This window comes from Oncorhynchus masou, chromosome 32 (assembly GCF_036934945.1).
Source record: "Oncorhynchus masou masou isolate Uvic2021 chromosome 32, UVic_Omas_1.1, whole genome shotgun sequence".
Taxonomy (NCBI): Eukaryota; Metazoa; Chordata; class Actinopteri; order Salmoniformes; family Salmonidae; genus Oncorhynchus; species Oncorhynchus masou.
In genome coordinates, this window is record NC_088243.1 from 35,612,274 (window position 1) to 35,635,403 (window position 23,130).

The 23,130-nt window shown below is 41.5% G+C and overlaps 2 protein-coding genes across 3 annotated transcripts in view; both read left to right on the top strand.

Annotated features, from left to right (window-relative positions):
- The window catches only part of LOC135526018 (myelin transcription factor 1-like protein), a 157,363-nt gene extending 142,970 nt beyond the window's left edge, over positions 1 to 14,393 (top strand). The window contains 10 exon segments of the mRNA XM_064954039.1: positions 755 to 785; positions 788 to 875; positions 2,081 to 2,149; positions 2,381 to 2,443; positions 2,592 to 2,675; positions 5,744 to 5,965; positions 6,170 to 6,264; positions 8,279 to 8,382; positions 9,732 to 9,779; positions 13,273 to 14,393. Coding sequence (XP_064810111.1) covers positions 755 to 785; positions 788 to 875; positions 2,081 to 2,149; positions 2,381 to 2,443; positions 2,592 to 2,675; positions 5,744 to 5,965; positions 6,170 to 6,264; positions 8,279 to 8,382; positions 9,732 to 9,779; positions 13,273 to 13,413 — 945 coding nt within the window. The 3' untranslated portion in view covers positions 13,414 to 14,393.
- A 2,331-nt stretch (positions 14,394 to 16,724) lies between these two features.
- LOC135526014 (peroxidasin-like) overlaps positions 16,725 to 23,130 on the top strand; it is a 97,685-nt gene continuing 91,279 nt past the window's right edge. For both annotated transcript variants that reach the window (XM_064954033.1, XM_064954034.1), the window contains exon 1: positions 16,725 to 16,998. In XM_064954033.1, the coding sequence (XP_064810105.1) occupies positions 16,814 to 16,998 (185 nt within the window). In that variant the 5' untranslated portion in view covers positions 16,725 to 16,813. The remainder of the gene's footprint in view (positions 16,999 to 23,130) is intronic.

Below are 23,130 nucleotides of genomic sequence, written 5' to 3' on the forward strand. Positions count from 1 at the left end.
TCACAATTCCTGACATTTAATCCTAGTAAAAAATCCCTGTCTCGGGTCAGTTAGGATCACCACTTTATTTTAAGAATGTGAAATGTCAGAATTATAGTGGAGTGATTTCATCACATTCCCAATGGGTCAGAAGTTTACATACACTCAACTAGTATTTGGTCGCATTGCCTTTAAATTGTTTAAATTCATTAAAAATCCTACAATGTGATTTTCTGGATTTTTCGCCTCATTTTTACTGTCATAGTTGAAGTGTGCCTATGATGAAAATTACAGGCCTCTCTCATCTTTTTAAGTGGGAGAACTTGCACAATTGGTGGCTGACTAAATACTTTTTTGCCCCAGTGTATATACATGTATGTCAGAGCAGCATTGGACTAAGATAGTTGTGCCCCTCTTCTAGCCTGCTGGTGGCCCAGGGACGGTTTTAAACTGTAGCCTGATGGACCATGCTACCCATGCCCTCTGTCACCCACAGTGCAACTCCACAGATAGTTGGTCTGTCAGAGCTGTCAGTGTCAATCCATATTCCCCCTCCGTCCATGCCATCTTTCTGACTGTGTGTATCTCCCTTTGTCTCTCTTTGTCACTCTCTCTCTCCTCTTTTCTGTCTCTTTCTCTATCTCTCTCTCTCTCTCTCTCGTCCCTCTCTCTTGTTCACCCTCTCGCCCCAATCTCTCTCGTTCCCCCTCTCTTTCTCGCCCATCCCTCGCTCTCGTCCACTCTTTCTCTCACCTAAATCCCCTTCATCATCTAGCCTGATGACCTGGACCCGTTCCGGGATCTGCTGGGGAGCGAGGTTACTCTGGTGACGTCACCATGCACAGCCCCAAGCCCAAGTACGCCCAGTGCAAGGAGAGCAAGAAGGACCTGATAACGTAAGACTGACCTGGATGGGATATGTGTGTGCGTGTGTGTCACAGGAGGTTGGGGGCACCTTAATTATGGAGCGTGGGCTCATGGAAATGGCTGAAGCAGAATAAGTGGAATGTATCAAATACATCATTCCATTCGCTCTGTTCTGGACGGTATTATGAGCCGTCCTCCCCTCAGCAGCCTCCTGTGGAGTGTGTGCCACCACCCCACTCAGCTCCACTCCCCCTGCTGCCATCTGCTTTTCACCCCCTCTGTCTTTGCTTTCCCTTCTTTTTTGTCTCTGTTCTTTTCCTTAGCTTCAAAGGAACCACCCACCTCTTCTCCTTGGCATGCTACATTTGCAGCGCACATTTCTGCCAGCTTTTCATTTGATCCACAGCTCTTCAGCCAGTGTATTGATGGCTTCTTATGCTTCTCTTACGTTGATGATTTATTGTAATAAAACATCAGTACCTCGTCATGTTGCAGCTGCGCCCTAGAACGGGGTCCAAAACAAACCATTTTTGCAGACAGTGAAGCTAAACTGAAAACAATGAAAAACAAATCCGCCAACAAGAAAGACACAAACAAACCTCCTATGTCTTTATTTTATGTTCCTCTCGTCATGGTTTCATTGTGTGTATTTCTCTGGTGACAGATGCCCAACCCCTGGGTGTGACGGGAGAGGTCACGTGACTGCCGATTACGTGTCAAATAGAAGGTGTGACTTCATTTTCTCCTGGTGGAATAAGTCTCTTGGATTTCTTGTTTTCAGCTTACCTTCGACTATGCTGTCAGACTAATGCAGCCAGAATGCACATCTCTGTGTTGACCTTTTGAGTACGATTACAGTTAACCTTTTGAGTCCAAGTACAGTATCATCATGGTACACATAGGCCTACCAGATACCCAATAATTGTGTCAAGGAATCTAGCCAATGAACTTACAGAGCATGTAAACAAAGCTTTGTGTTCTACACGGGCTATCACTCAGAGAGTTAACACTTTTTAATTACTGACCCAAATTCCCCTCTGCACTCGCATCATGGCTTTCTTGCAATTCCAGTCTGTGTGTCAGTGTCAGTGTGTGTGTGCGCATGCGTGCGTGCGCGTGCGTGTGTGTGTACAGTATGTACCCCATGTTGTACAGTATGTGTCTCTGTCATCATGTTTCAATGGTGGGTACTCTCTCTTGTTTGCCTCACTAACGTTGTCCTGGTATCTTTCAGTCTCTCTGGCTGTCCTTTAGCTGACAAAAGCATTCGAAGTATGATGGCCACCAACTCACAAGAGCTCAAGTAAGGCGTGAGATGTTTCAGTCTTATTTTCTTTACACTTTTTTTTATATATTGTGAAAAAGGTATCATTTATCAAACAGGTTTAAGTACCTCAGACAAAGCTAATACACTCCACTGACTGTTATGGTGAAATACATTATAGATGTGGTACAGAATGGGTGTGTTTTTGAGTGTGTCCCTCAAGACCTGTTGATTATTGTAGGCCCTGATTCGCTGTGCTTTCTGTCCCAGGTGCCCGACACCGGGGTGCGATGGTTCTGGGCATAATACTGGCAACTACGCATCACACAGAAGGTAAATATATACACACACACATCTGTAGTTCATCACACAGAAGGTAAATACACGCACACACCTGTAGTTCATCACACAGCTAGTAGACTAGACAAAGTTCTCTGTGTCTGTAATATCTGTCATTGACGTGGTTGCCTTTCCTCTGCAGTCTATCAGGGTGTCCTCGGGCCAGGAAGAGTGGGATCAAGATCACACACAGTAAAGAGGACAAGGAGGACCAGGAGCCCATCAGGTAGAGTTAGCCTGCCATGAATGAGACACAGTCTCCCAGTGTTTGAGTGTTCCCAAACACCTCTCAAAGACTTAGGGAACTACAGAGCTCACTCATTTTCTAGATGCCCTCAACCAATGACATTTGATGCCTTTAACCGACTCTTAGTGTTCTTTACACAACATTTTAACAGATTAGATTGAAACAGAGCTGAGCAACCCCCAGTCTACCATGGTTTTAGAAGGAGGGCTGTCCTGCAGAGGGATCTGCTGGGTTGGCATCACATAGAGATACAGAGACCACTAGCTGAGACAGAGAATGATCTGGATTCTACCTAAATCCTCCCATTGATTTCTCTGTGGTGCTGAGAGGAAACCAACGCCCTGGCCTGTCCGTGCGTCAGTCTGTCTGTCTCACACGGTCAGCCAAGCCCAAAGAGGCAGGGACGCTTTCCGAAACATCTATCTCCACTAAAACAGCCTAAAATGAGCACTGGCTGGTGGAGAAAAGTTCTAGGACTTTCTGAAAGCATTTGGAACTGTGTTGCGGTTTGGACCAGTTTTTTTCTGCGTTATTTCAGGGAAGGGGAAGAGATTCTGACTGTTTCTGGAAGTAGAATAAGCCTGATTGATAGATTAATAAAAACCAAGGGGAGTTGTAACCATAATCCATTGGGGGAAAATGATGTGTTGAAACATTTGCAGCTTCACTGCATCTGATTAGCCATAGTGCTGACTGCTGATTTAACGTTGACTCACTTTAATCTGTGTCAGTGCGATAAACTGCCATAGGGACAGATTAGACCAGATTTAAGGTGTTTTTATTTCTATTTAAGTTGGAGTGATTATATATACAGTTGAAGTCAGAAGTTTACATACGCCTTAGCCAAATACATTTAAACTCAGTTTTTCCACAATTCCTGACATTTAATCCTAGTAAAAATTCCCTGTCTAAGGTCAGTTAGGATCACCACTTTATTTTTAGAATGTGAAATGTCAGAAAAAGAGTAGAGAGAATGATTTATTCAGCTTTAATTTCTATCATCACATTCCCAGTGGGTCAGAAGTTTACATACACTCAATTAGTATTTGGTAACATTGCCTTTAAACGTTTTGGGTAGCCTTGTACAAGCTTCCCACAATAAGTTGGGTGAATTTTGGCCCACTCCTCTTGACAGAGCTTTTGTAACTGAGTCAGGTTTGTAGTCCTCCTTGCTCGCACAAGCTTTTTCAGTTCTGCCCACAAATGTTCTATAGGATTGAGGTCAGGGCTTTGTGATGGCCACTCCAATGCCTTGACTTTGTTGTCCTTAAGCCATTTTGCCACAACGTTGGAAGTATGCTTGGGGTCATTGTCCATTTGGAAGACCCATTTGCGACCAAACTTTTACTTCCTGACTGATGTCTTGAGATGTTGCTTCAATATATCCACATAATTGTCTTTCCTCATGATGCCATCTATTTTGTGAAGTGCACCAGTCCCTCCTGCAGCAATGCACCCCCACAACATGATGCTGCCACCCCCGTGCTTCACGGTCGGGATGGTGTTCGTCGGCTTGTAAGCCTCCCCCTTTTTCATCCAAACATAACAGTGGTCCTTATGGCCAAACAGTTCTATTTTTGTTTCATCAGACCAGAGGACATTTCTCCAAAAAAAGTATGATCTTTGTCCCCATGTACAGTTGCAAAACACAGGCATTTATTTTATGGCACCTTTGGAGCAGTGGCTTCTTCCTTGCTGAGCGGCCTTTCAGGTTATGCCGGTATAAGACTCGTTTTACTGTGGATATTGTAAAGGGGTGTGTAACTGGTGGCAGGGAAGTCAGACGCAGGAGAGCAGAAATAGGTATTAGCCGGAGCAGTTTAATCCAAAAACCAACGGCATAAAAATACAACAGAAAATGGGTACAAAACCCCTACACGCTCCAGTAAACCTGTGCACAAGCACTTACAACAAACAATTCCAAATACATGGGGGGGGAACAGACATGGGTTAAATACACAACAAATAATGAGGGAACTGGAAACCAAGTGTGTAGGAAAACAAGACAAAACAAATGGAAAATTAAAAATGGATCGACGATGGCTAGAAGACCGGTGACGCCGAACGCCACCTGAACAAGGAGAAGAAACGACTTCGGTGGAAGTCGTGACAGAAATTGATATTTTTTATATTTACCTGTTTCCTCCAGCATCTTCACAAGGTCCTTTGCTGTTGTTCTGGGATTGTTTTGCACTTTTCGCAGGAATGTATGTTCATCTCTAGGAGACAGAACGCATCTCCTTCCTGAGCGGTATGACGGCTGCGTGGTCCCATGGTGTTTATACTTGCATACTATTGTTTGTACAGATTAATGTGGTACCTTCAGGCGTTTTGGGAATTTCTTCCAAGGATGAACTAGACTTGTGGAGGTCTCCAATTTGTTTTCTGAGGTCTTGGCTGATTTCTTTTGATTTTCCCATGATGTCAAGCAAAGAGGCACTGAGCTTGAAGGTTGGCCTTGAAATATATCCACAGGTACACCTCCAATTGACTCAAATGATGTCAATTAGCCTATCAGAAGCTTCTAAAGCCATAACATAATTTTCTGGAATTTTCCAAGCTGTTTAAAGGCACAGTCAACTTAGTGTATGTAAACTTCTGACCCACTGGAATTGTGATACAGTGAATTATAAGTGAAATAATATGTCTATTAACAATTGTTGGAAAGATTACTTGTGTCATGCACAAAGTAGATGTCCTAACCGACTTGCCAAAACTATAGTTTGTTACAAGACATTTGTGGAGTGGTTGAAAAAAGAGTTAAATTGATTCCAATATAAGTGTATGTAAACTTCCGACTTCAACTGTATGTATTATCCCATTATGCATACTGGTACTCGGAGCAAACTGCATTCTATTCTGTAATAATATTTCAATAAATTTAGGCACCCATGAAACTACATGTGTCCAACTTTACATTTACATAGACCATATGGCATTGCAATAACTATGTAATTACACAATTCTTCCTGACAATTTATCCTGATCAGGAAAAACTCTAGGCTCTGGTTATTAGAATAACCACAGCATCCCTCTGCCATCAACAGGTGTCCGGTCCCAGGCTGTGATGGTCAGGGTCACGTGACGGGGAAGTACGCGTCTCACCGCAGCGCGTCGGGCTGCCCCCTAGCTGCCAAGCGGCAGAAGGACGGCTACATGAACGGCTCCCAGTTCACATGGAAGGCTGGGAAGACAGACGGAATGTCCTGTCCCACCCCAGGCTGTGACGGCTCAGGCCACGTCAGTGGGAGCTTCCTCACGCACCGGAGGTGGGTCTGGGTCCTGAATCAATATTCCTTAATGCATCCTCTCTTTTTTCCCTTCCCTGATGTATTCACTGTTCTGACATTACAGGCTTTGTGAAAGCTATGTCGTGGAGACAATGCTTTCACCTATCCAGTCAGGTTGTGCGTGTGTGTCTGAATAAAATATGTACTATTTGTGTGTAACTATTTTCTCATCTGTTCCTCTAGTTTGTCAGGCTGTCCGCGTGCGACGTCTGCCATGAAAAAAGCCAGACTGTCTGGACTGTCTGAAATGCTAACGATAAAACAGCGCACCAGCAATGGTAATGACCGTCATACACACAATGGAGCCAATCAGGAGAGTGTGTGTGTAATGAGCTTCTGAGTGGAATCCCAATCTAATATAAAGAGCCAATCAGGAATGTGTATGCGTAATGAACTCCAAAATCTAATCCCAATCTGAAACAAAGTGTCCAGGATTGTCATTCAGCAATCACAGAAATCCATACAGCCTCTGAGCTAGCAAGCACGCCTGTGACAATTAGGCTATTCATAGATGCGGTAAAGGAGTCAATGGAACACTGATGTTCAATGACCAGATTGGCGCACATTCAACAAATCTGTTCTCGCAAAGTGGATATTAGTCAAATCCGTCATTATTTATGTAGTGTAACAGGCACACAAATTCGCTCCATTACATGTAGAAGTGGTCCATTTTCAGGTTTAGAAGAAATGACTGCTAAATGCTAACTCCCCTTTGTATAAGCTGGTTAGCATAGCTAGCATACAGAAATCATTGATTGCTGTCAAAGTTGTTTTTAACGGTAATGCAGTTGATTGGTTGATATCCATACAAGCATTATATTTTTACCACAACATATTGTGAAATACACATATAAACAATAGCCTAAATGTAGACACATTTTGCTGGTGGGCAATGAAGGTCACTTGAGATCTTTCCCCCACGCGTTTCCATGGCAATTCCATTGTTTTTGTCGAGTTCAACTTCTTTACCAAATATTTTTATAACTAAACCTCATTGTTCTATCTGTGTCTTTACAACATCTAAGGGTTGCACCTCCGCCATTTGGTCATGTCGTTGCCATTGTTGTCAACGTTCTACAGACGCTGCAGACATTTTAATGCCCAAAAGCAGAAATTGGGTTAATGACTGTTTTGTCTAAAATAGATGACATTGCTAAAGTAGGCAACTATTTAGTTGGAAACAACTTTGCAATCAACATCATGTCATCCAATTTACTTTAGACAGATGGCAATGTTGTCATTACCTAGCAAAGTTAGTCAAAAATAGCTAGAAATGCTAACGTTAGCTAGCTAAAATCCGGTGGTCTAAATGTTTTTAAAAAATGATGATGAGAAAAGAATCGTCCAGCCCATTGTGTATCTCATTACCCTCCCATATGTCATGTCTTGAAATACGCAGACAGATTTATTAAAAGTAAGTTTACATTGTAATACTTTTGACAGTCAACTTTTTAGCCCCGCCCACAATATCGGAACTTTATAGCATTCCCAGAAAGCATGGATTATTGAGTCATTATTAGTTTTACACTTGAGACATGACTCTGCCGTTGTGCTGTAGAATTTGTGAATTTTGTCTCTTGTATAATAAATTCTGTACATTCGTTTCATACTGGATAAAGCGTACATTTTCATTAACTGTAATTTTGTTAGTAATGCTCCAACTTTCGCACCATATGTGCCAACATCAGCTCTTTTGAAATCTTGGTTCCAATCATTTATGTTTTTTTCTAAGAGATTGTTAGTTGGATATGCTTTCTGCAAGGTTTTGTAGATCTTCCCGACCATATGAACATTCTTTTCTGACTCAAATAAGATTCCCTCAAGGTTGCTCTGATGTCCAAAAGATTTCAAAATTCCGTGATGCTGTATGTAACTTTTAAGTTGCATGTATTTGAAACTATCTACGTTGATTAGTGCAAAATTACTTTTTAATTCTGTCATGGAAATAAATGTATTTCCTGTTATATTTACGGTTTCTGTGCCTTTAGTGTTCCACGAGGGCCATTTTATCGATGAATTCTGAAAAACTATCTAAGGATTATTCTATAAGGTTGTGTGTCATTCTATTTCCAAGCCACTGTAATGCACTTGGAGTAGAATGGAGCAGAATGCTCAGTCGGGCATCAGTCTTCAAATGAATATTCAAAACAATATTGTGACTTGAATGTGCAACCCTCTGCCTCTATCACACTCTCATTCACTCACCACACTGACAGATTATTTGAAGTATTTTGTTGGTCTTGGAGTGGGTGGCAGTTATCTAATAATTGTTCACTGTATTATCTTTTGAAGGAATCGAGAATGAGGAAGAGATTAAACAGCTGGATGAAGAAATCAAAGATTTAAGTGAATCTAATTCACACGTGGAGGCAGATATGATCAAACTTAGAACACAGGTAGGTCAGTACTAGTACCACGTCATTTGTTGACTTGAATATTTGACTCATTTCATGCTTACCGTTCAGTTTCTACCCATTGTGGCACACCATTCTGCTATCATCAGTGCTCCTAAACTCTAAGTCTGTATTTCTAGCAGAGCGTACACCTAAATTAATCTACCCCCAGCTAAAGCACTCACAAGAAAAGGGACTCCAGTTTGGAAAAATCTGTCCAATCGTCATACATGATCTACCATCAGTGAGACACATCCTAGCATATCTCACATCTGGGAGAATGCGGTTTAACAAAGTGGGGCATTCCTAATTATAAAGCACTTTTCCTCTGGGGCCCCCTGCGTGCCAAACATTGAAAAATAGAGAGAGCATAATCACTCCCAGCCAATAAAGAGGAACACCCAGTCCACAAAAACATCCCACAGCTCCATTAGAAAGAGAACAGGGGCAGAAGCTTCACAGCTAGTATAATAGGATTTCTATACAACTATGTGTGTATGTGATCTGCAAAAGCTAAAATTCAATATCAAGAATGTATCAAACACTCCTTTCAAATCCAGGACGGAAGGAACGGAAAGAGCTTCACAATATGTTCAAATACAGTTTGCCTTTTTGATAATGCATGCAAGTTTGATCTCACTTTGGAAATACAGGCTGTATTCTAACCTGTAGTAGACTTTTGGACCTCAAACATTTGAGCACAACAGTGCATTGGAGGCACATCCCTCTGAGCAAAAAGTGTTTGAATCAACATTGTTTTCACATCATAAAAAATAAAAAAATCTACTTGTTGACGTTGGATCAACGTGGAAAAGTGATTGGATTTGCAAAAAGTCACCAATGTAAGGAAGTTGTGTATATTTCTTTTCACAACTTTGCAAGTTAAACCAATGACAAAGTAAAAACTTTGGTTGATTTCATGTTGAATTTACATTAGTTGACAACACAACCAAATGTAAATCAAAACTAGACGTTGAAATGACGTCTGTGCTCAGTGGGACCCACTGGCATATTTGTGCTAAAATTGAGTTTGAAGCATGTGTTGGAGTATACCCCACAGAATTTGAAGCACATCTGTGTGATTGTCAGTGTGTTGAATTGCATCTGTCCATGCTTGCCCATTGCTCTTCACATATGTTGCTCTGTTGCGGTTACATCCATCTCTCCGTGTGATGATGCCATAGACATGGCTGCACGCCAGCCAATCAGCCGTGAGTTGTGGCGTGTCTGAGGTGTGCCGCTGCCCGTGGTATGTGAACTGCACCCTGTGTGCTCCGCTGTAACAACCACAGGTAAAAACCACCACCTTTACCGTAACCCTCTTCTTCTCTCACACTCCCTCCCTTCCCTAGATTACCACAATGGAGTCTAATCTGAAGTCAATAGAGGAAGAAAACAAGGTGATTGAACAGCAAAATGAATCTCTCCTGCATGAGCTGGCAGGTCTCAGCCAGACACTGATTAACAGTTTAGCTAATATCCAGCTCCCTCACATGGTAAGGGAACACCAAGAACAACAACCTGGCGAGTTCCTATAAGCAAACATACTGTAGCATATGAATCGATTCATTTATATACTCATCTATGTACAGTATTTCTCTATTCATTATTTGCATTTCTGTGAAGCCCCTTAAGGACCCAGTTTGTCCATGCTGAGTTGAGCTGGAGCTTAAAGCCGAGATGAATGGGAAATAGGTTATTGCTAATTTTAGCCAAACTGAAATGGGGAGGTTTTACAGTGCCTTCGGAAGGTATTCAGACACGTTGCCTTTTTACACATTTTGTTAGGTTACAGCATTATTCTAAAATTTCCTCAGCAATCTACACACAATACCCAATAATGACAAAGCTAAAATTGCTTTTTAGAAAATGTTGCTAATTAAAAACAAAAAACAGAAATACCTTATTTTCACAAGTATTCAGACCCTTTTCTATAAGACTCAAAATTGAGCTCAGGTGCATTCTGTTTCCATTGGTCATCCTTGAGATGTTTCTACAACTTGATTGGACATGATTTGGAAAGGCACACACCTGTCTACATAAGATCCCACAGTTGACAGTGCACATCAGAGCAAAAACCAAGCCATGAGGTCGAAGGAATTGTCTGTAGACCTCCGAGACAGTATTGTGTTGAGGCACAGATCTGGGGAAGGGTACCAAAATATTTATGCAACATTGAAGGTCCCCAAGAACACAGTGGCCTCTATCATTCTTATATGGAAGAAGGTTGGAACCACCAAGACTCTTCCTAGAGCTGGCCGCCCAGCCAAACTGAGCAATCGGGGGAGAAAGGCCTTGCTCAGGGAGGTGACCAAGAACCCAATGGTCACTCTGACAGAGCTCTACAGTCCCACTTTGGAGATAGGAGAACACTCCAGAAGGACAACCATCTCAGCAGCACTCCACCAATCAGGCCTTTATGGTAGAGTAGCCAGACGGAAGTCACTCCTCAGTAAAAGGCACATGACAGTCCGCTTTGGGTTTGCCAAAAGGCACCTAAAGGACTCTCAGACCATGAGAAACAAGATTGAATTGTTTGGCCTGAATGCCAAGCGTCACGTCTGGAGGAAACCTGGCACCATCCCTACGGTGAAGCATGGTGGTGGCAGCATCATGCTGTGGGGATGTTTTTCAGCGTCAGGGACTGGGAGAATAGTCAGGATCAAGGCAAAGATGAACGGGGCAATGTACAGAGAGATCCTTGATGAAACCTGCTCCAGAGTGCTCAGGACCTCCGACTGGGGTAAAGGTTCACCTTCCAACAGGACAATGACCCTAAGCACACAGCCAAGACAACGCAGGAGTGGCTTTGGGACAAGTCTAAATGTCCTTGAGTGGCCCAGTCAGAGCCCGGACTAGAACCCGATCGAACATCTCTGAAGAGACCTGAAAATAGCTGTGCAGCATCGCTCCCCATCCAATCTGACAGAGCTTGAGAGGATCTGCAGAGAAGAATGGGAGAAACTCTCCAAATAAAGGTGTGCCAAGTGTGTAGCTTCATACCCAAGAAGACTTGAGGCTGTAATCGCTGCCAAAGGTGCTTCAACAAAGTACTGAGTAAAGGATCTGAATACTTATGTAAATGTGAAATTTCAGTCTAAAAACAAGTTCTTGCTTTGTCATTGTGGGTGTAGATTGTGGGTGTAGATTGGTGTAGATTAAAATAAGACTGTAACCTAACAAAATGTGGAAAAGGTCAAGTGGTCTGAATACTTTCCGAAGGCACAGTATATGAGGCTTGTGTTATGAATTAGGGGTCCATTTCTACATGCAGAGACTTACAATGTTGACCAAACAACAGCCTGCTGATAATGTTTTCTGATATCCAACAATTAGACAGATTGGAAAGGCAGTCTTAAACAAAGATGTTTATCAAATATTGCTATCTTCTGTACCTGCCTGTTCTCAGTGCAATGGAAACTTAGTCTCCGCCATTTTGATTCTGTCTGTAGCTACAGGCTATATTATGTTTGCAAATTTAACAAACTAACTTGTTGATCTATCATGGATTTTCATAGTACAGTACATGTGATGCTATAATTGCAGGTCTGTTTTTACTGTAGGGCTAAAAGTATTTTAGGGCATGCCAAAAACAGCCTTTCTCCATAAGAATCCATAAATAAAAATCCCTATAGTCTTTATAAAAAGAAGGACAAAATAGCACTGGTCCAAAAACTATGACTGATGCCCGTGTTATTCACAAATGGCCATTTTGCCATTTTCTTACAAGCCATAATGCTTCCATTTATCATAGTTTAATTTTGTTTTAAACAATATCTCTTCATCTAAAAATGTGTAACCTTTGTGTATGAACACAATGAGATATCATTCCAGATGCTCTGATCATTCTGACTTTGTTGTGAGCTGGATTCAGGCCCAATTCGCTACCACACATGTATTCTTGTACTGTATGCTTTGCTTTGTCTTGCCTTTACTTCCTTCAAAATTACATTTAGTTAGATGTGCTGTTGGTACTGCAGCTAGAATGCTACCATCTAGTGATTGTTTGAGAGAGTACCAGTAACTAGGCACCAACTAACAGTAACTAACCTTTCCCCCCCCATAGAAACCGCTTGCATACAAAGAGGCTCCCATTAGAAATAACAGCTGCTTACAGATGCATCAGATAGTAAGACAATCATTCGTCATATTCTTACTCTAACACTGCTTTTCGTTCTGTTAATCCTGCTCTTTATTTCCTCATCTGGACACTATAATATGCTATTCGTGTCAGTGCCACCCTAATAGTCAGTAGAGTTAGTCATCTGTCTGGTTCAGAATCTCTCCCATGCATGTCCTCCTATTGTCTTTCCCATGTCCATCTGTTTTTATTCGGGTGACCTTGTCTTTTTTCCAGTCATCTTACATCTCTTGATGCGATTAAAAAAAAAAATCCTGAATCACTTCCATTCCTGAATTTCCCTTTTTCCAAATGTTCTAAGCGCAATGATCATCTATTTGAATGTAAAAAGCTTGATTTAGCTAAATGAAAGTGCCCTTGTTGGTTGCAAAGTGCATGTACATACAATGCGTATAGACACTGCAGCATGACCCTATTTTCCCAACGTGGACATCGCTGCATGACATCTTACTCTGTGTGGATCATCTTTGTGTAAAACCACCACCTCTCAGCCTTTAACCTGTTGCAAGACACCTTATTTCGATGACTATCACTTTTAGAGTATTTAAATCTGAAAAGGCCTAGTTCAGAGAATAGTTTGTTTCAAGTGATTTTATCTGTGGTAAAACATGTTGGTTAAAAAACTGTTTGTAAGGCTAAGCTCCTCAAAGGATGACTTTAGAGGTTTTTTTAGGCCTGTCTTCTGTTCTCTCTTTTTCACCTCTTTTTCTTATGATCTCACCTAATTCTGGCGTTGTTGAAATGTTTCACAGGAGCCGATCAGCGATCAGAACTTTGATGCTTACGTGACCACGCTAACAGACATGTACACCAACCAGGAGCAGTACCAGAGCCCTGAGAACAAAGCCCTGCTGGAAAACATCAAACAAGCGGTGCAAGGAATCCAAGTGTAGCCCAGCCCGCTAGCCCAGCAAACGCCAGAGCTTCTTCTCAAAGAGGAGTGAAGAAAAACAACATCCACAGGAAAGAGCTAGAAGTGACATGATAGGATGACGCCTCATGGTTTGCTGCTGTAACTTATCATACAGTGTTAGATACAGATTTTTGATCTTCAAAAAAAAAGAAATGTTATGCTTAGAAAACTTCATAATGATTTTTCTTTTTTGTCTTGCTTTGAGGGAAAAAAAGTAAGTGGCAGAATAGTTTTTGAAGACATTCACATTTTGTACGTTTTCATACTGTATGAGCTGAAATAGTGTGACGTAATGTTTCTAGCTGCTCGTGTATGCACATTTTTTGTGTATATTTCTGGACAGTAAGCTGATTAACATAGGACTTTAGTTATTTTTAATGCTTGATGATGAAGATTTTAGATGAAAAAGCTGCTCTGGACAGTGAAAACAAAACAAAAATCAAGAGGGAACTGCAAGGAGGTAGCTACTTTTCAATGATCTTTTCCTCAATGGATGATTTTGGAATTCTAAAGATGTTTTTTCTTCTTCTTGTGTGCAGATTGTTGAATAGCAAGACTTGGTTGCAAAGTACTTTTTTTGAAACCTTTTTTAAAGGTTGGTAGCTGTAGGTGGGGGCATTTTTAATAGGTGTTGGAAATGAGTATGGAAAGAAACTGACTTGATGTTTGTATGAATGTTATAGTTTTATTGTAAACATCATGACACGGAAACCCAATGGTGGAAATCCCATTGTCTTGAAACGGACTATTCACTCTTGATCTTTTGTGTTGGTAGATACCCATTGTCATTCAATCAGCAACAATGTGATGTATAACAGAAATAGAGTATCAAGGCATCATTCTAGCATTTAGTATTAGTTCTGGTTCAAATGTCAAAACTTATGTTGCTAGAATCGGGCAATGTCTCAGCAATGTATATCTAAATCATATGTTTATAATAGATATGGGACGCAAAAACAAATTGGGGGGGTATATGCAATTACCTGTTTATAAACATGGGGGGGGGGGCAAAGGAATCTTTTCACTATATGTCAAATATAAAATGTTATATAAACCTTTCAATACAAAAAAGTATTTAAGTTGAACATTCAGTTTTAAAGATAAAAGATGCTTTACGAGTTCCACTTTCTTTACATACACTTTTGCACAAGGACACCTTTGTTTCCATGTTTTGATGTTTCTACAGAAACTAAAGCAGTACCTGAGAGCCTAAGCGGAGAGGAACAAGAGTTTTGTAAAGAGTATTTATACTAGAGTATGAGAAAGAGCGGGACTTACAGGGTCATTGTCCCCACTTATGTGCCAGTAGACTATTTGCACTTGTCCTACAGATACTATCCTAACATGTGGCGGCGTGCAATTTCCAGGTGTTCCTTTGAAACACGATTGGAGCAAATAACTGCTTGAAGCCACTAGGTGATGAATTAGTTCCACTGAAGGAGACTACAGGGATTTGAATCAGAAATTATGATTATAACCATACCACTAATACTGTATTATCAAATGTTAAACAATGATGCTATTTCATTTTGGTATGTTATATGAGTATTAAATAATCCCCAGCAGCACTTTATATCTAATCACTGTACAAATTAAATAGTCAATCAATTAAAGGTAAAAATAAAAAAAAGAAGTAAATTGAGGGCGTATTCTCTTTTTTTAAAACTCTGAATCGGGGGATGCAGCTCCATGTCTGTATGCGGACCCTCTTTCTGTTGTGTTATTAGTTGTTAACGACCATGTTGAGAATTTGCCTTTTAAGAGCTAATGCAAAGGTGCTTGTTGTTCAACTGATCTCATCTATTGTACTTTTACGTCCTCTTTTAGGGCTCCTTTGTCAATGGCTGCATATGCCTTTCTCCACAGCATCGTGTCTGCAGCTTTTTGCCAATATAGTAATGCTTTCAGTAGAGTACTAGTTAGTATCAGTTCTTGAATTCATTCTCATTATCAGTACAATGGAAAGGGATTTAAAGCACAAACCGGCTGCTCATCTACCGTTGGTACATAAAATCACATTTGAAAAAAGTTTTCTGTGAATATTTACATAGGGGACACAAAAGTTGTCACATATTAGAATGCTGAATTTTCATATAAATTATTGTGAATTCATCAGAGTTTATTTATTCTATCTTATTCATTTTGAGGTTGATTTAAGTATTCATTAACGAAGACAGGATTTTGTACAAACTATTGTGCTCTCTGTGGAACTGAAGTTTAATTTATTTTTGTACTACACAGCATGGATTTGTTGACATTTTAATTTTGCTATAAATGTGTGAGATCACAAGTTGCTGTGATATTTCATTTTTAAATTGTGAACTTTGTAAAAATTTTGTCATGCTGGATGTTGAACACATCTTACTCTGAATAAAGAAAAATTGTGTTGCCACAGGCCTGTAAGCTTTGATGTCAAGTCATCATCCTTGGTCATCATCCTTGTTCATGCTCTCAATTCAGTGCGTAAAACCCACCATTCTTGGAACCCATTCAGCTGAAGGCTGCATTCATTCACATGGGTTTTTTTCAATACACAAGAGAATCGCTAGGCTGTTTTATTCCTCGATAATCCTGATGTTTTGCAATAAGAATAAATAAATTAGAATAAAGCTTTCTTGGGATTCACTTTACGCTATGTGATAAATTTGACGTTTATTTTGACTGCTATAAAGTGGAGTGGGTGTTTTGTTACAGGTACTGTAACAAGTACCATTGTCAATCCACTGGAAAACCAGCAGAGAGCAGCATAGAGCACTGTGTAACGTCATATTTCTTGGGCAAACGTTTTTTTTTACCTGCATCCTAAACCATTATGACGTCCTAAACCGTTATAACGTCCTAAACCATTATAACGTCCCAAACCATATAATCTTATGGCAATCTGTTTGCATATTTGGCTCAGAATAGGCACATCAATAGAGTGTTTTCCACCCAGTGAGAGACAAACTGGCAACATTTTAGGACATATTTTCCAGGTTCTATGGGAATAACATCTGAATAAGCAATGTACACGTTTTTTAAAACATTTATTACATCATTCTTTTTAATAGTATTAAGCAACATTGGTATCGCTTAACTGTATGTACCACTAATTTAGTAGGCTACATAGTTGATACATTTTTTTAAATCGGACATCTCTATACAGATGCAGGCTACAAAGTATAATAATATTAACCAGGCTTTCCATTACTTAGAGTTTCTCCCCTGTCCAACCTAATTTGTAACACTGCCCTAGTTATCTCTCTCTCTCTCTCTCTCTCTTTGTCTCTTTCGCTCACTCAGTCAGCTGAGTTCCCTAGCTTTACTATAACTCAGCCGATGTTAGTTTCGGCAAGAGGGGTTGCTGGCGGTGTGTTCTCTGCGCTGCTGACTCCCTAGCAATGGCGCTGTGGACGGGTCAAGTCGTATCCCCTTTTGTAGTCGCGGTAGCACTGATTTTGGTCGCCAGTGGCCCGCAGCCTGTATATTCTTGTCCAAGTCGGTGTTTATGTTTTCGCACTACGGTGAGATGTATGCATTTAAACCTGGAAACCGTACCTGCTGTTGCTCCGTCGACAACCATCCTGTAAGTAACATTACATTGTATCTAACGGGAAAAGTTAGTAGGCGATGGAGGGAACGGAATGAATGCAATGATTTCTGGAGGATTCACATCAACCCAAGCGCTTTGAGATGGTTATACGATCTCTTATGTTGGTGTATAATCATTTAAACAGTTAGACGTTATCTAATATTTCCGTATTTAAAGCACAGTTGAGAAAGCAAGATGAGAAGAGCTACTGTCATCTTTGGGACCAGAATACCATTCTGGTTGCCCATTCAAATTTGAAATGATGGAGTCTGGGAGTTTTGATCGTTTTTAAGTTCCTCATCACATGGATTTAGTTTTGTAGGCTTATCTTATACGTATGCTTGTTCGTTATCTGTCTTGCATTGGTTTATTCAGTTGACTCACTAAAGAAAAACTATTACTTTTTTCAGCCTATAGGCTACCCACATTACGGAAAAGAGGTCAACGGCTTCGTTGTCGATTGCATAGCGGTTGGAAGGGACGTGCATTAGTAAAGTTCCAAGACACCTTTGACGTCTGCCAGTGACTGAGCTGGGCCCCACTGAACGTTTTTTGGGGGGTTAGGCAGCTATCGAAGTCAGCCATAGAAAAAATGTAATGTGATGAAGTTGAATCAACATGGAAAAGTTTGCAAAAAGTAATCAACATAAGGGAATTTCATCTTTTTTTCACCCAAGGTTGAACCTAAATCCAATGACAGGGTGACATGTTTGTTTGATTTCACGTTGATTTCACATTAGTTGACAACTCAACTCAACCAAATATAAATATAAAAACTAGACGTTGAATTTACGTTGTTGGATCATATGGGGTATTGTAAAGCCTAATATAGTTCTCTGCATGTGAGCTTTGTGAGAAACTGCACCATGGGATGACCTTTCCTCCAAGCGCTTGCTTAATTAAGCCTGTTGGCCTGCAAGTGGATGGCCCTTGAGCAATATGGCTTAGTTGATTTCAAATCAAATTTTATTTGTCACATGCGCTGAATACAACAGGTGTAGACCATACATTGAAATGCTTACTTACAAGCCCAACCATCAATGCTGTTTAAAAAACAAAAAGTGTTAAGAAAGTGTTTGCTAAATAAACTGAAGTAAACAATAAATACAAAACAAAAAAATATTAAAGATCAACAATAAAATAATAGTAGCGGGGCTATATACAGGGGGTACCGGTACAGAGTCAATGTGGAGGCTATATACAGGGTGTTACGGTACAGAGTCAATGTGGAGACTATATACAGGGTGTTACGGTACAGAGTCAATGTGGAGGCAATATATACAGGGTGTTACGGTACAGAGTCAATGTGGAGGCTATATACAGGGTGTTACGGTACAGAGTCAATGTGGAGACTATATACAGGGTGTTACGGTACAGAGTCAATGTGGAGGCTATATACAGGGTGTACTGGTACAGAGTCAATGTGGAGGCTATATACAGGGTGTTACGGTACAGAGTCAATGTGGAGGCAATATATACAGGGTGTTACGGTACAGAGTCAATGTGGAGGCTATATACAGGGTGTTACGGTACAGAGTCAATGTGGAGACTATATATACAGGGTGTTACGGTACAGAGTCAATGTGGAGACTATATACAGGGTGTTATGGTACAGAGTCAATGTGGAGGCTATATACAGGGGGTACCGGTACAGAGTCAATGTGGAGGCTATATACAGGGTGTTACGGTACAGAGTCAATGTGGAGACTATATACAGGGTGTTACGGTACAGAGTCAATGTGGAGGCAATATATACAGGGTGTTACGGTACAGAGTCAATGTGGAGGCTATATACAGGGTGTTACGGTACAGAGTCAATGTGGAGACTATATACAGGGTGTTACGGTACAGAGTCAATGTGGAGACTATATACAGGGTGTTACGGTACAGAGTCAATGTGGAGGCTATATACAGGGGGTACCGGTACAGAGTCAATGTGGAGGCTATATACAGGGTGTTACGGTACAGAGTCAATGTGGAGACTATATACAGGGTGTTACGGTACAGAGTCAATGTGGAGGCAATATATACAGGGTGTTACGGTACAGAGTCAATGTGGAGGCTATATACAGGGTGTTACGGTACAGAGTCAATGTGGAGGCTATATACAGGGGGTACCGGTACAGAGTCAATGTGGAGGCTATATACAGGGTGTTACGGTACAGAGTCAATGTGGAGACTATATACAGGGTGTTATGGTACAGAGTCAATGTGGAGGCAATATATACAGGGTGTTACGGTACAGAGTCAATGTGGAGGCTATATACAGGGCAGTACCGGTACAGAGTCAATGTGGAGACTATATACAGGTACAGAGTCAATGTGGAGGCTATATACAGGGTGTTACGGTACAGAGTCAATGTGGAGACTATATACAGGGTGTTACGGTACAGAGTCAATGTGGAGGCAATATATACAGGGTGTTACGGTACAGAGTCAATGTGGAGGCTATATACAGGGCAGTACCGGTACAGAGTCAATGTGGAGGCTATATACAGGGTGTTACGCTACAGAGTCAATGTGGAGACTATATACAGGGGGTACTGGTACAGAGTCAATGTGGAGGCTATATACAGGGTGTTACGGTACAGAGTCAATGTGGAGACTATATACAGGGTGTTACGGTACAGAGTCAATGTGGAGGCTATATACAGGGTGTTACGGTACAGAGTCAATGTGGAGGCTATATAAAGGGGGTACCGGTACAGAGTCAATGTGGAGGCTATATACAGGGGGTACCGGTACAGAGTCAATGTGGAGGCTATATACAGAGTCAAGTCAATGTGGAGGCTATATACAGGGTGTTACGGTACAGAGTCAATGTGGAGACTATATACAGGGTGTTACGGTACAGAGTCAATGTGGAGGCTATATACAGGGTGTTACGGTACAGAGTCAATGTGGAGACTATATACAGGGTGTTACGGTACAGAGTCAATGTGGAGACTATATACAGGGTGTTACGGTACAGAGTCAATGTGGAGACTATATACAGGGTGTTACGGTACAGAGTCAATGTGGAGACTATATACAGGGTGTTACGGTACAGAGTCAATGTGGAGACTATATACAGCGTGTTACGGTACAGAGTCAATGTGGAGGCTATATACAGGGTGTTACGGTACAGAGTCAATGTGGAGGCTATATACAGGGGGTACCGGTACAGAGTCAATGTGGAGGCTATATACAGGGTGTTATGGTACAGAGTCAATGTGGAGGCAATATATACAGGGTGTTACGGTACAGAGTCAATGTGGAGGCTATATACAGGGTGTTACGGTACAGAGTCAATGTGGAGGCTATATACAGGGTGTTACGGTACAGAGTCAATGTGGAGACTATATACAGGGTGTTACGGTACAGAGTCATTTGGAGACACTATACAGGGTGTTATGGTACAGAGTCAATGTGGAGGCTATATACAGGGTGTTACGGTACAGAATCAATGTGGAAGCTATATACAGGGGTACTGTTACAGAGTCAATGTGGAGGCTATATACAGGGGGTACCGGTACAGAGTTAATGTGGAGGATATATAGAGGGGGTACCGGTACAGAGTCAATGTGGAGGCTATATACAGGGGGTACCGGTACAGAGTCAATGTGGAGGCTATATACAGGTACAGAGTCAATGTGGAGGCTATATACAGGGGGAACTGGTACAGAGTCAATGTGGAGGCTATATACAGGGGGTAATGGTACAGAGTCAATGTGGAGGCTATATACAGGCAGTACCGGTACAGAGTCAATGTGCTGGGGCACATAGAGGTAGAGGTAAAGTGACTATGCATAGATAATAAACAGAGAGTAGCAGCAATGTAAACATGGGGGAGGGGTCAATGCAGATAGTCTGGGTAGCCGTTTAGTTAGCTGTTCAGGAGTTTTATGGCTTGGGGGTTGAAGCCGTTAAGCCTTTTCAACCTAGACTTGGCGCTCTGGTACCGCTTGCCATGCGAAAGCAGAGAGAACAGTCTATGACTAGGGTGGCTGGAGTCTTTGGCAATTTGTAGGGCCTTCCTCTGATACTGCCTGGTATAGAGGTCCTTGATGGCAGGAAGCTAGGCCCCTGTGATGTACTGGGCCATACTCACTACCCTCTGTAGTGCCTTGTGGTCGGAGGCCGAGCAGGTGCCATACCAGGTGGTGATACAACCAGTCAGTATGCTCTTGATGGTGCAGCTGTATAACTTTTTGAGGATCTTAGGACCGATGCCACATTATTTTAGTCTCCTGGGGGGGAATAGGCATTGTCGTGCCCTCTTCACGACTGTCATGTTGTCTTTGGACCATGGCAGTTCGTTGTTGATGTGGACACCAAGGAACTTGAAGCTCTCAACCTGCTCCACTATAGCCCTGTCAATGAGAATGGGGGTGTGCTCGGCCCTCCTTTTCCTGTAGTCCACAATCATCTCCTTTGTCTTGATCACATTGAGGGAGAGGTTGTTATATTGTCACCACACTGCCAGGTCTCTGACCACCTCCCTATAGGCTGTTATTATATAATCTATTCAGCATATTGCAAGGTAGTATTGTCATGGATGTGTCATTGGCTTCTTGGAGATCCAGAGTAAAGGGTCAGTAGTCAGGCATGGGTCTATGTTAGAGGGTAAAACTGGTTTAAATATGTCTCAGATGAATGGAAGCACAGTTTGTGACCCTGGTGTCTTCAGCAGTAGTGGCACTTCTGCACTTCTTTGATAGATCCTGATAGGTCCACTGGAGGCAGCTAAAGACTGAAAGTGCCAGCGAACAGCCAGACAGAATACACACACACACAGCTCTGAATCTCCAAAACAGTCCAATCTCTGGAATATGTGCCCTCTTGTTTTTAATTGACCCTTCTGATTTTGACACGTTTCCGAAACCTGCGTGCATCTGTGCAAATAAAGACCTTCAGGCAGGAAGTTGGGCACAAAGGAAAAACTCAGCCTCAACGACGGGCACCGCGAGCACAGAATTAGACTCCCTAACATACACTACCAGTCAAAAGTTTGGACACACCTACTCATTCAAGTTTTTTTTAACATATAAAATATGTTTTCATTTGTTTAATACTTGTTTGGTTACTAAATGATTCCGTATGTGTTATTTCATAGTTTTAATGTCTTTACTATTATTCTACAATGTGGAAAATAGTAAAAATAAAGAAAAATCCTGGAATGAATAGGTGTGTCCAAACTTTTGACTGGTACTGTATGTATGCAAGCTTCCAGGCCAGCCTCAAAGGGAGTCAATGGGCCAGAACTACAGACACAGAGCACTGCCCTCCCTGCCAACTCTGCGAGATGCCCAGGACACGTCAACGTCCCCTCTGCCATGGGAACTGTTTTATGGTTTGGTGTGCTGAGCCAGCTCCTCCTTCTTCTTCTTCTTCTTCTTCTTCTTCTTCTTCTTCTTCTTCTTCTTCTTCTTCTTCTTCTTCTTCTTCTTCTTCTTCTTCTTCTTCTTCTTCTTCTTCTTCTTCTTCTTCTTCTTCTTCTTCTTCTTCTTCTTCTTCTTCTTCTTCTTCTTCTTCTTCTTCTTCTTCTTCTTCTTCTTCTTCTTCTTCTTCTTCTTCTTCCCTCCTTTGGATGCCTCTGAATCTGTCACTGTTGAGTGTTGTTCAGAGGAGGGCTGTGGAGGGCAAATCAAGTGTCAATTTGACAAGTTTTTCATGCTCACTGGGTTTGAACTAAGCAGCCACCTGTCGCTTTGCCCTGCCTGCCTGTGCTCAGTCTTGTTGGAACATGAATGCAGCTCAGCTAGCCTCTGCGACTCTCCCTGCCTTTCCATTATTCCACTGTAAATTGTGCACACAAGCCTGGCCTTCAGGGCTGCAAGGCACCTTTCAACAGAACTCGAGCACTCTTTTGAAGGAATGCTTGAATGTGGGGAATATTTGACTCCCTGAATATGAAGTTGCAGATCACATTTAAGCCTCATTAGACACTAGTCAGTAGCTCCTTTGAAGGATAAAATGTAGTGTGTATTTTTGTGTGTGGTTAGAATCAAGTTATGACATCAGTCCTGTGCCTTGTACATTATATTGGCTTTATTGACCAGTATGGAGGCTAAAAATACAACATTCTGATTGAATCCCTTTCTCATAGCTTCACTCATTTCGGCCACAGTCCCAGGACCAAAACAC